We start from the raw sequence: 13,979 nt of genomic DNA on the forward strand, positions 1-13,979 counted from the left end.
AACTGAACAGAAATTTTTTCAAAGAGGAAATGCAGATGGTCAGCAGGCACATGAAAAGATGCTCAACACTGCTAATCATCAGAGAAATGCAAATCAAAACCTATCAATGAGATATCACCTCACACCTGTCAAAACGGCTATCATCAAAAAGAATAAAAATAACAAATGTTGGCTAGGATGTGAAGAAAACAGAACCCTCATACATTGTTGGTAGGAATTTAAAGTGATGCAGCCACTGTGCAAAACAGTATGGAGTTTTCTCAAAAAAACCTAAGACTAGAACTACAATATGATTCCACTCCTGCATATACACTTGAAGAAAAACCAAAAAGACAAACTTGAAAAAAATACCTGCACCCCAGTGTTCACTGAAGCATTATCTACAATTGCCAAAATACTGAAGCAACCCAAGTGTCCATCAACAGATGAATGGATAAAAAGAAGATGTGGTACATTGGAACACTACTCAGCCATAAAAAGGAACGAAACTTTGCATTTGCAGCAAATGGATGGACTTGGAGGATATTATGCTAAGTGAAATAAGTCAGAGAAATACTGTATGACACCACTTATATGCTTATATGTAGTATCTAAAAAATAAAACAAACTAGTGACTATAACAAAAAAGAAACAGGCTCATGTACGGATGTGAGAGTTGGATCATAAAGAAAGCTGACTGCCAAAGAATTGATGCTTTTGAATTGTAGTGCTGGAAGACTCTTGAGAGTCCCTTGGGTTGCAAGATCAAACCAGTCAATCCTAAAGGAAATCGACACTGAATGTTCAAAGCAAGGACTGATGGGCTAAAGCTGAAGCTCCAATACTTTGCCCACCTGATGCAAAAAGTTGACCCACTGGCAAAGACCCCGATGTTGGGAAATATTGAAGGCAAAAGAAGAAGGGGGCGGCAGAGGATGAGATGGTTAGATAGCATCACCGACTCAATGAACATGAATTTGAACAAAGTCGGGGAGATAGTGAAGGACGGGGAAGCCACAATGAATTGGACAAGACTTAGTGAAGGAACAACAACAAATAAAATACAAACTAGTGGTTACCTGTAGGGAGAGAGAGGGATAAACAGGCAATATAAGGGCAAGGGATTAAGAGTATGAACTATTATGTGTAAAATAAGCTATAAGGATATACTGTACAACACAGAGAATATAACCAATATTTTATAAAAAGCTGTAAGTGGAGTGCTGTTGCTGTTGTTTAGTTGCTCAGTTGTGTCCAGCTCTTCGCAACTCCATGGACTGCAGCATGCCAGGCTTCCCTGTCCTTCACTGTTTCCTGGAGTTTGCTCAGACTCACATCCATTGAGTCGATGATGCCATCCAACCAGCTCACCCTCTCTCACTCCCTTAAAAATTGTGAATCACTATCTTGTACACCTGAAACTTATATACTATTGTATATCAACTATACTTCAATTAAAAATATAAAATTACCTATTAAAATAAAGCCAAATAAAAATTATAATTAATAAATATCAAAGCTTGTACTAAATGAAGTCTCATCTAGCAGGTGCCTAATATTTAAGTTTCACATCAGCTTAACAAACTTAAATATATTCTCTGTGTATAAAACAGCCATACTACAAAGACCTACTGTATAGCCCCAGGAACTATACTCAGTATCTTGTAATAACCAGTAATAGAAAAGAATCTGAAAAAAATATATATATATGTATGAATGTATAACTGAATCACTTTGCTATACACTTGAAACTAACACATTGTAAATTAATTATACTTCAATAAAAGTATATATTCTATCCCCCAAAATTAAATCTTGAAATAAATGTTTTAAGAATACACATTATTTAACAATTCTGTACCTGCTCTGCTTATGCTAAGTTATGTGTACTTCTCTAGAACCACAAACTGAAAGAGGAAGAGAAGTACTATGAAGTTTTCACAGTTCTGGGAAAGGTGACTTCAGTCTGTTGAGCCTGTGTACTCTTGTATACTCCTGGGCACGGGTCCTCTTTGCCCATGACCCCTTTCATTCCCTGAAGACTTGATTTCCAGGCATCTTCCTCACCTCCTCCACTTTGGAGTAAGGTGTGTACCGTTGGTTTCAGGAGATACTGTCAAAGCCGTCCTCCAAAGTCTGTACCAATCCCCATTCCCCTCAGGTGTGTGGGAGTGTCCCTGAGCATCTCCTAGCATTTTCCATCATTTCCATTTTAGGCATTCTAGTGGGTGTGTGTAATGCTATTTCTAAAATTAACACATTCTTTATGTTTCTATTCTCTCTGCGGAAACAGAATCCAGCTTTTTCAGCCAACCTGCCCTTGCGGCAGGAGGGAGAGAGGAAGCCACTTCCAGAGGGTCCATCATCTGGGGCCTAACCATGAGTCAGGTCAGTTGAGGCAGGGCCAAGCAGAGGGAAGCCGAGGCACTTGGAAGCTCCTCTCCACTCCCTCTTGCCTTTCCTCATCTTTGCTGATTCAAATCTTGTTCGCCCAGCAAAGGATGGTCAGCACTGATTTTCTCCAAATTAAGTCCATCATTCTTCTCCCTTTCTTCACCTTTTGTCTTGACATTGGGAAGGCATGGATGGGTGAAGATGAACAGATCATTCACTTCTCTTGATCTGTTTCTTTATCTGAGGATCATCCGAGCTTGGGCAACACTAAGTCTCTGTCTGTTTTGAGTCTACCCAGGTACCAGTGGTAGAGAATCCGCCTGCCAATGCAGGAGACTCGGGTTCCATGCCTGGGTGGGGAAGATCTCCTGGAGGGGGAAATGGCCACCCACTCAAGTATTCTTGCCTGAATAATCCCATGGGCAGAGGAGCCTGGCGGGCTACAGTCCACGGGGTCGCAGAGTCGGACATGACCCTTTAAGAACCAGGGGGCGAAAGAACAGAAACAGAAGTGTGTACTCCTATGGGTCGGCCAGAGCGTCAGTGTCCCTGTACAAGCCTGTGCTCTGAAGGTCCTCGTGAGTTTCAGTCCGCGTGTCTCGGACAGGGCTGAGTCCTTAAATGTCCACTAACGCACTGTGCAAATCTGTTTGCCGGGGGTCTACCTGGGACCCCACAGCCCTCTTGTGCGCCCAAGGCGGCTCAAGCCCTTTCGGGGCTCTGAATGATTCCGGGTCCTTCCGGGGTTTTGTGTCGAATCGGCCGGTGGCGACCCGGCGCCGCGTCGCGGGGTGGGGAGTGTGCGGCTGCGCGCGCCGCGGCGTTTACGCTGCGATTTCATCATGCTCCCGGCCCGGCCGCGCGCGCCGCTTCCGCCGCCGCCCCCTCCAGACCTCCCAGCGCCGCCGGCTCATGCCCTCTCTGCGTCCGGCGCTGCTTAGAGCTGCCCGCGCCGCTCTGCTGCCGTCGCCGCCGCCCGGTCTCCCGGCCCGGCCTCCGCTCCTGCCCTGCCGGCCCATCAGCAAGCCCGCCCGCTTCCCGACCTGGTTCCCCGCCGCCGCCTCCCGGAGCAGCATGGACGGCGCCGGGGCTGAGGAGGTGCTGGCACCTCTCAGGCTAGCCGTGCGCCAGCAGGTACCGGCATTCTGCGCTTTGCACTCAGCCCCGGCTCTCCTCCCTCCTGGTCCCCTCCTGCTCATCTTCTCTCTCTCTTTTTCCTGGGCACCGGTCCACCTCATCGATTACCCGTCTCTTTCATTCTCTGGAAGCCCTTGGTTTCCAGGCATCTTCCTCGCCTCCTTCACTTTGGACTCAAGTCCCCGCGTGCTCCGGCCACCTTCCCTCCCGTGGATCCCTCTCCTCCCCTCTCCTTGGGTGACTCCCGGATCCCTCGACATCCTGCGTCCCTTCTCTCGCGATCTGTTCTCCTTTCCCAGTCCTTGTTACTGCCTTGCCTCTTCCCTCTCCGATGACGCTGGGATCTGTAACCCTTAGCTTCTCCTCCCTGTTCTAGCTCAATAACCTCAATTTTATTTTTTTATTTATTTATTTTTTTAATAACCTCAATTTTAGATTTCCTGTCCCTGCTATGTTCTTTGTGCTTCCTGGGTGGCGAGATTCCTAATTCTTCCCTGGTCAGTTACGAGCCGAAGAAGCTGCGGGTTCTCTCTTCTTACCGCCTGACTCTCTTTTTTTTAATCTTTGAGATGCTTTAAATAGTGTTTCTTCCTTGACATCTTCATTCGGTGCTTAGTTAGCCGAATGGTCCGCTGAGAAAGTAAAATAGTTGAGACCTGGATAAGGGGAGGTTTTGAACTTTCTCTCTTTCCTCTAATAATGTGAGTTCATCATCCTTCGCTCCTGTCATTTTCTGGGTTCCGAAAAGACCACTTGAAACGAGTGAACTTTCAGATCGTAAACGTGAGAAGCTGTAAATGTTCCTGAGTTACTCGGTGAAGGCAGCCATCCTTCATATGGAACATTTTGAAATTTGATTTTGCGGAAGGGAGGGAGGTTTCATGGGCTGGAGAGCTTGGTGGTTTAATCCAGGCCTCCTTTTCCTAGGGCACTGCATGGACATCAGAATTTAGAGAGGACAGGGTATTCTCACATCCAGTCAGGTAGAACCAGAAGCTTGGAATTGAACCCCAAGAGTAGATGACCTAGTAGGAAGCACAGAACGGGTTTCTCCAGCACCGGCGCCTGATGCAATAACTTGCCTTGGCTACGGAGGGTGGATCCCTCTCTCGGAAATAATTCATTGGGGCAGTGCTGCAGAAAATTCGGCAAATTCTGCCACTTTATCTACTTCTCTCTAGTTTGAGCCTGATTGACTCTATCCTATTTAATTTTATTGTGGGCTTAATTTATTCTTTTTTCTTGGTATCAGAGCTTTATGAATGCATATTCTCCATCTTCCTCCACACACCCTCCTTAAATACAATTAAGTGTGATTCCTTTGTCTTTTCTGTCTCAACTTTTTTTCCCCCCTCTTTCTTCATATCCTTCACTTTAGAAGGGAGAATACATCTAATTTGGGAAAACGCACACCCAAGCCCCTCCCTCTGCCACGTTACCCTGGAACTGCAGTGCACATTATCCATCTGTAGCAAGACTCTGGAACTAGTTAACTGAAGTACACTTTGATGGGGGAATAGCCTTCCGCTATTATTACTGTCTTGTGTATTGTTTGTGTTGGCTTGATTGCTAGATATTTGGCGCTTCAAGCTATTTTCCGAATATGTAAGTTAGTCTGTCAGTTTGTGTTTTCTTTTCCTAATTTTTCAGGACCACACATAAATCAGTTACCTACCTGGGACTTTGAATCACACTGCTTTCAGGGTCAACTGGAAGGGAATTTAAAGATTATCTGGTTAACCTTTTTTTTTTTTTTGCTTTCGAAGAAATGAGATACAATTTCCACTGTGAAGTTTGTGCAATTGAAGGCATCCTTGGAGTGGGATTTGTAAGGTGCTTAATAACGGGTTTCGTTAGTGGCATGTGTTTTGGATAAATAGCTAGTTCATATAAATTTGCCAATCTGGTATGCCATGTGAATGCTGCTGTTTTTTTACAGATTTGGTTTGTTGATTGGCTGAAATGTGTTTCACCATGGCATATTCTTAGTTATTTCCTGAAGAATTTAGTTTTGGAGCTTGTAAAAGGGCCTCAGAGCATCTAGAAAACTGTTAATTGTTTGATGAAGGACACCACCCTAGGGCATTGAGCTAAAAACAAATTGGAAATTAGCATAGAGTGGCCAGACTTTATTTTGCCAGGTTTGTTGTTGTTTAGTTGTCAAGTAGTGTCATACTCTTTTGTGACCCCACGAACTGTAGCCCACCACCAGGTTCCTCTGTCCATAGGATTTTCCAGGCCAGAATACTGGAGTGGGTTGCCATTTCCTTCGCTAGGAGATCTTCCTGACCCAGGGATCAAACTCAGGTCTCCTGCGTTGCAGGCGGATTCTTTACCACTGAGCTACCAGGGAAGCCCCATTTTGCCAAATAAGGGCATTTAAAAAAAACAAAGCAGTGCAATCAAGAAACTACCATCTGGTTTCCCCTTTTATTTCATAGAAGAAAATATATTTTAATACCTAAGAAAGGACAGGCCATAACTCGGAATAAAGAACAGTCTTTTATATTTGAAAAACGTTCTGATAACTTGGCACCACAACCACCACCATGCTGATAAACATATCCTGGAATGTCTTGTTTGGGAAGTGGCTCTAGGGCAGTGGTTCTCAAAGTGTGGTCTGCAAACCCTTGGAGGTCTCCAGGGTCAAAACCATTTTCATGATAAAACTAAGATATTATTGGCATCGTTCACTCTGTGGACATTTGCACAGATGGTGCAGAGCATGGTGAATAAAACTGCTGGCCTGTAGCACTTACCAAGTAAGGGCCACTAAACCTTTATATTCTCTACCACATTGTCACACTTTGAAAACAAGCAAACAAATCCTGTCTCAGTTTTGCTTTAGAGTGTCCTTGAAAAAGCAGTAAAAATTACTAATTTTGTTAAATTCAGACCTTTGTGTACACATCTTTTTAATATTCTGTGTGACAAAATAGGAAGTATGTATAAGGCATACTCATGTATGTTGATTGAGGAAAAGCACTTACGATTGAGTTGCAAAAATGAAACATACTAAAATGCCTGATGAAGAGTGTTATTCAGTCTTGGGTTTTGGCATTCATTCATTTTCTGTAAAATGAGTGAAGTAAGACTGTCACTTCAGAAAAGCAACTGATAGTATTTGTGGCCAATAAAGTCAGTCTTGGGAAATGTTAGAGCCCTGGATTTTTCTCTGCTTTGATTTTCTGAACTAAGAGTGCCCATTAAAGCTCTTGCTTAATCCATCAAGGACAAATGATACATTTATGAAGTTTTTGTCAATAGTTGTAAAACACTTGGGAATCTGAAATTAGTTTATTAATCTTAACAAGAACCCTCTAGGTCCATAGGTAGAAAGTTAAAACATCATTAAAAGATAATGTTTTCTTGTTTTTCTTGGCCTACTGAATATGCACCATGATATGTATGAAGGATGAATGAAAAAGGTCTGTTGGAATGATTTCTCACCTATAATTATTATTTTATAAACACAGACTTTTAGTTCTAATCTATGTCTTTATGGTAAGAATTTATGCAGAAATTAAGCTTCTAGTTGATGTATCTTAAAGGTAACTTAGAAATATTGATATTTCACATTGATTTCATTCAACACACACACAATAGTCTGTGGTGAAGAAAGAGGAGAGAAAATAATTAGAAATTAGGAATCCGTAAGTACTTTCTTTCCATGTTTAGATCAACTGCAACTTTTGTTTTCAGAATTAGATCATTATAAATCATGGTTTTAATTATTCCATTATTCAGAGTAAACTCGATTATTTTCTTTTTTAAAAAAAATTTGTTTATTTTTTAATTGAAGGATAATTGCTTTACAGAATTTTGTGGTTTTCTGTCAAACCTCAACATGAACCAGCCATAAGTATACATATATCCCCTTCCTTTTGAATCTCCCTCCCATCTCCCTCCTCATCCCACCCCTATAGGTCAAATATTTTCTTAATTGAGATTTTTAGAGATGATTAACTCAGCATAGGATTCCTGACTCTTCTACTGCTTCTGTTGATAGTGAGCCTCTCCTGGAATGTATGTGTGCCTCATTCTATGCCTGAACTTTATAAAACAGAAAAAAATGATTCAGGAAAATTAATTTTAAGTTCTTCTTACCTTTACCAAGCACTTGCTTGCCCGGTGCTTTGAAAAGCTCCAAAAGAAAACATGGGAGTGCCAGCACTTGACACACAAAGGTGGGTATTCAGAAGAACTGTTTACTTCTTTTAGATGTTCAAAAGAACTGCTTGCCACCCTCTTTTCAGAACACAGACTCTCATAGGTTCTTATACCCATCAAAAAGCACTGTTAGTGAACCTTTACGAGATAAGTGTTCTGACAGGTAGAGCAGGGGAAAAGAACCACTGAATGTGTAAAGACCAAGCCAGTAGATCTTTACCAAGTGTTAAGTGCTTGGGAGGGTGCTAGGTTTAGGTTGTGATAGCAGGCAAGAAATATTTGAGTGCCAGAACTGACATTCTAGGTTCCTGTCTTAAAAGAGCCTGCCGTATAATGGCAGGGACAAATAAAATGCATGTAAATAAATAAGCCAATCCATTGATGGGGTCATGTCAGGTATTGTGTGTGTTAATAAAGAAGTTAAAATTAGAAGGTGACTGAGGATGTTGCTTTTGCTAGAGAGGTCAAGATAATAAAAACTGTTAGTATAATAACAGACCAGACCTATTTGTATGTAATAAGAGAATGAAAAGAAGAACCAACTCAGTGACTCTCAACAATATCAGACTCAGTGTCCCCTGTTATACCACATATTTTGAAATTCATTACTACCCTGTAATGAAATTCATGCCTCAGAAATACAATATTTCATAGGAAAACTATATGTACACATAGTGCTCTAAATGTAATACAAATAAAAAGTAATTTATAATAATATGTATTTCAGTACGTAAGTTTGGGGGTATGACTCCACTGGAAGTTTTACTGAAGTAAGCAGATGCTGCTGTTGCTGCTGCTAAGTTGCTTCAGTTGTGTCCGACTCTGTGCAACCCCATAGATGGCAGCCCATCAGGCTCCCCTGTCCCTGGGATTCTCCAGGCAAGAACACTGGAGTGGGTTGCCATTTCCTTCCCCAATGCATGAAAAGTGAAAAATGAAAGTGAAGTCGCTCAGTCGTGTCCGACCCTCAGCGACCCCATGGACTGCAGCCTACCAGGCTCCTCTGTCCATGGGATTTTCCAGGCAAGAGTACTGGAGTGGGGTGTCATTGCCTTCTCTGAAGCAGATGCTTATACTCCTATACAGATTTACTCTGAATGCAGTTGCTATTAATGCACACTGATAAAGATATATTGCATTGTTTACTCAAGGCAGCAGCATAGCCGGTAGTCACATGTCTTTGTTTTTTGTTTCAAACAATAGCAACTTTCTAAAATTCTGAACAAAGCAAGGTATAGTCTTCTTTTTTATTTTTTTAGTTAAGGTGTAGTTTATTTGGGGGCTTCCCAGGTGGCACAGTGGTAAAGAATCAGCCCGCCAGTGCAGATGATGCAAGAGACACAGGTTTGATTCCTAGATTGGGAAGATCCCCTGGAGGAGGTCATGGCAACCTGCTCCAGTATTCTTGCCTGGAAAGTTCCATGGACACAGAGCATGGTGGGCTACAGCCCATGGGGTCGCAAAGAATACCACATAACTGAGTGACTGAGCACTCATGCATAGTTGATTTTAGTCTTCCTTTAAAATACATTTTCCTGGGTGCATCCCTGGAAAATTCAGTGTATGTTAAACTGGGGAAATACTTCTTGTTTATAAGCAGAGTTATGTTCTTAGTTCAGATAATTTTAAACAGCTTTTTTGCCTCCTAACTGGGACATTCTGAAATAGCATGAATTACAGGAGAGGGGGTTCTGTTCACTGAATGAGGGAAGTAGGCAGGAGTTTGGGAAAATATCCACAATGGGGAAAGGATGATGGTAGGCCCCTCAAAGGAGTTGGTGTTTTAGAAAGAGAAAGGAGGAATCAGTTTGAAAGTAGAGGGTGTTGAGGTCCTTTAATGGACTGGAACCTGGTGGTCCGGAGTTGACCATAAAGTAAAAGAGAGAGAGAGGCTGATATTCCTTGGTTTACGCAGAAAACCAATAAAATCCTAGATAACAGGGCTTGTGTCGCTCACAAAGGCACCTGGCGCCCTCTCGAGGGGGTGAAGGCACAGTGCGCCTTCTCGAGAGGGTCTTAGAAGCCTGGGCAGGAGAATGAGCACGAGGGGTTTCTGAGCTCCAGAGAATTAGCCTGAAAGAGAGAGAGAGAGAAGGAAAAAAAGAAAGACACGGGGACTCAAGCCCTGATGGAGCAAAGGTGTTTTATTCAACATTGTGTGGGTGTTTATACTGTCTTACAAGGTGGCTATTTTCAGCAGAGATAAAATTAAAACTTAGAAGTTATCAAGGAAACATGAGGTCATTGATATGAAAGAGAGAGGGTTGTAAATAATCACTCTTACCGTATGGTTCATAGAAAGGAAGAAGGTCGTAAATAGTTACTTATCACCGTATGGAAAAACTAAGGAAGGCAGTGCATGCATTCCTCAGCCCCCGGGAGTAGTTTGCTACTCCACTTAATTCCTGAATATTCAGGAATTAATAAGAGACAGAGGATTCATGACAGATGCAAAACAGCACACAGGAAGCCTCCCGTTAAATGCTTCCTGACAATTCCCCCTATTTTATTAAATTTGTAAAAAAAGGTCTTGACCAGTTGAGTTTGTTTAGTATTGCTGCTGCTGCTGCTGCTGCTAACTCGCTTCAGTCATGTCCAACTCTGTGTGACCCCATAGATGGCAGCCCACCAGGCTCCCCCGTCCCTGGGATTCTTAAGGCAAGAACACTGGAGTGGGTTGCCATTTCCTTCTCCAATGCATGAAACTGAAAAGTGAAAGTGAAGTCGCTCAATTGTGTCCGACTCTTAGCATCCCCATGAACTGCAGCCTACCAGGCTCCTCCATCCATGGGATTTTCCAGACAAGAGTACTGGAGTGGGGTGCCATTGCCTTCTCCATTGTTTAGTATTAACCAACCTTATAGAAAGGCAATGATAAACAACAAATATAATTATCAAGACAATCACCAAAGTTACAGTTCCAGACCTGATGCAGTGGGTAATACTTTGAAACCATCTTCGTGGGTCTAGCCCAGATAATTGATTGGCTAGTTGTTCAGCTAAAGTTTCCAAATTAGTGGAGGAGGGGAGACGTTTAGAAAAAGTTTCAAAGATTTCCTTTTGCAGTAATTGTACATTCAGAGAGGCGTTATAATGTATATTTTGTAAATGAAATTTGATTTGTTCTCAGTCGTAGGCACTGTGATTAAAATGAACAGGAGTGACACAAAATTGAAGTAATCTGGAAGCAAGTCCAGCCATGAGACCTTCTTCCCAGGGTCGTTGGAGATTTACTGGTAACCACAAATTACGTCGAGATCGAAGAATCAAAAGGGAACCATTTCTTAAAGAGATAGAGGAGTTAAGACAAGTATATAGTTTGCAATTAATACAAGTTACAGAACGTAAAGTCTTATTGTAAATTTTCTATGGCTATAACAAAAGAAAGCGGGACACAGGCCTGTATAAAATATGACTGATTATAGCAAAAGAAATAGTTACGAAGACCATGACTGGTCCCTGTGAAATGTCCGGTCCAAGTTCCAAGTTCTTCGGTGCTTGCAGCAAGTTTCCAAGTGTCCCATTGTTCAGGCCCACTCTGTTTGTCGAGGACCATCCTAGGACGAGGTGGGGCTATCCACCTTCAAGCCACCCAAGAAGTCCTTTGTTGTGGTAATGCTCCATCGTAGTGTCAGTGACCTTCCATGTCACTTGTGTAACATAGTCACACACCGTGCTGTTGTCCTCTTCTGAGCAGTTAGAAAACCACATACCATGGGGTCCCCAGTCAACAATTGTATAATTAGCCACAAACATTAATTTTCCTGATTTGGCTTGACATTTGTCCCAATGAACAGGAGTATATGTAAAGTTCTTATAAGTAAACCCTTTGCATAATGTTCTTTGTTCTTTCCCTAACTCTTTCCCTAAAGTCTCAGTAGTATAAACATGGTTCACAGACAAAGAAAGGACAGTAAATAATCCAAGCAATGTCCGAAAGTCTTCTTTTGGAGGCAGGACAAAAGCCCAAGTTTGTTGGCTGACGTTTATGCATAATTTTCCTGGGCCCAGGTCACAAGGGAAGGACTTCATAGCCTAAAGAAATGTTAATTAGTTTTCCCTCCTCCCCAGGGAGGGGGCATATGGGTGGAGTCATTGACAGAATCTCTCTTTTCTCCATCCATTTTATGACATGCAATAAAGGGGGTTTGAGTAAGTAAGCCCAGTTAAGTCTGATTAGTTAATCCGGTTCGCGCAGGGGAGGCACAGGTCAGGAGACTGAGCATTCTCAGGAGAACGTATTCAGGACTCTGAAGCATTCTCTGTTGAGAAACCAGATTTTTAGCTGATTAATAAGGGTTTTATTTGTCCCCAGGTGGGGAGATCATAAGGGTGATGCCACCGAGGGTGGTGTTTCCTGGAGATCGTTAGAGCCGGCATGGCCCATATTGGAATTTCTTCCTCCTGGGGTTTTTGTTGTCCCGTCTCCATTTTGAAGGCCGGGGGCCCCGTTGAGTCAAATCTTCTGAAGAGGAAGCCATGTGAGTTTGTTGGATCCATCTGGGGAAATACAAGCATACCCCTTTCCCTGTAAGATTAGTTTCCCAGATTTCCATTGTTTCGTTAACCTGTCTTTGTACCAGATGGGCAGAGGAAGAGAAGCATCCTTCAATTCCTCGAAATGCTTTTCTGCCCTCGTTAAAATATCTCCCTGTGGTAAGTTTAAAAAATTTAAAACAAATAAAGCTGTATTAACAATAGTTATAGGTTTAGAAAATATCTTATGTTGGAATATAGTAAAGTCTGCTTTAGATAAGGAAGACAGTAGTGTTCCTGTGTATTCCCCTGTTTTAAATTTTTTTATTTGTAGCTTTAGTGTGTGATGTGCTCGTTCGACTATGCCTTGTGCCTGTGGATTATAAGGAATACCTGTAATATGTTTAATAGAAAAAGATTGTAAAACTTGTTTAAAGTGTCTAGAAATATAGGCAGGGCCATTATGTTTTTATAGAACTAGGAGTTCCCATTACAGCAAAACAAGTTAATAAGTGAGTTATAATGTGTTTTGTAGGCTCACCGTGACAAGGTGTGGCCCAAATAAAAGAAAAATTAGTGTCGATACAGACATGCAAGAAAGAAGATGGAGAAAGTTCAGGGCAATGAGTTATATCCATTTGCCATAGTTCATTAGGTTGCAAACTGCAAGGATTAATACCTTGTGTGATGGGTCCAAGATATAGGGGTCTACAAGTAGAGCAATTACTAATAATTTCTTTAGCCTGGCGGTATGGGATATTCCATAGATGGTGTAGGGAGCCAGCATTGTTATGCAACAGAGCATGCTGTTCTTCTGAGTAGCAAGTTCACTTCAGTCGCTCAGTCGTGTCCGACTCTTTGCGACCCCATGAATCGCAGCACGCCAGGCCTCCATCACCAACTCCCAGAGTTGACTCAGACTCACGTCCATCGAGTCAGTGATGCCATCCAGCCATCTCATTCTCTGTCATCCCCTTCTCCTCCTGCCCTTAATCCCTCTCAGCATCAGAGTCTTTTCCAATGAGTCAACCCTTCGCATGAGGTGGCCAAAGTACTGGAGCTTCAGCTTTAGCATCAATCCTTCCAAAGAACCCCCAGGGCTGATCTCCTTCAGAATGGACTGGTTGGATCTCCTTGCAGTCCAAGGGACTCTCAAGAGTCTTCTCCAACACCACAGTTCAAAAGCATCAATTCTTCAGCTCTCAGCTTTCTTCACAGTCCAACTCTCACATCCATACATGACCACAGGAAAAACCATAGCCTTGACTAGACGGACCTTTGTTGGCAAAGTAATGTCTCTGCTTTTGAATATGCTATCTAGGTTGGTCATAACTTTCCTTCCAAGGAGTAAGCGTCTTTTAATTTCATGGCTGCAATCACCATCTACAGTGATTTTGGAGCCCCCAAAAATAAAGTCTGACACTGTTTCCACTGTTTTCCCATCTATTTCCCATGAAGTGATGGGACCGGATGCCATGATCTTCGTTTTCTGAATGTTGAGCTTTAAGCCAACTTTTTCACTCTCCACTTTCACTTTCATCAAGAGGCTTTTTAGTTCTTCTTCACTTTCTGCCGTAAGGGTGGTGTCCTCTGCATATCTGAGGTTATTGATATTTCTCCTGGCAGTCTTGATTCCAGTTTGTGTTTCTTCCAGTCCAGCATTTTTCATGATGTACTCTGCATATAAATTAAATAAGCAGGATGATAATATACAGCCTTGACGTACTCCTTTTCCTATTTGGAACCAGTCTGTTGTTCCATGTCCAGTTCTAACTGTTGCTTCCTGACCTGCATACAGATTTCTCAAGAAGCAGGTCAGGTGG

The 13,979-nt window shown here is 42.4% G+C and overlaps 1 protein-coding gene across 1 annotated transcript in view; it reads left to right on the top strand.

Annotated features, from left to right (window-relative positions):
- The first annotated feature begins 3,213 nt into the window (after positions 1-3,213).
- The window catches only part of GARS1 (glycyl-tRNA synthetase 1), a 53,285-nt gene continuing 42,519 nt past the window's right edge, over positions 3,214-13,979 (top strand). Inside the window, exon 1 of the mRNA XM_005889147.2 lies at positions 3,214-3,507. Coding sequence (XP_005889209.2) covers positions 3,286-3,507 — 222 coding nt within the window. The 5' untranslated portion in view covers positions 3,214-3,285. The remainder of the gene's footprint in view (positions 3,508-13,979) is intronic.

This window comes from Bos mutus, chromosome 4 (assembly GCF_027580195.1).
Source record: "Bos mutus isolate GX-2022 chromosome 4, NWIPB_WYAK_1.1, whole genome shotgun sequence".
Classification (NCBI taxonomy): Eukaryota; Metazoa; Chordata; class Mammalia; order Artiodactyla; family Bovidae; genus Bos; species Bos mutus.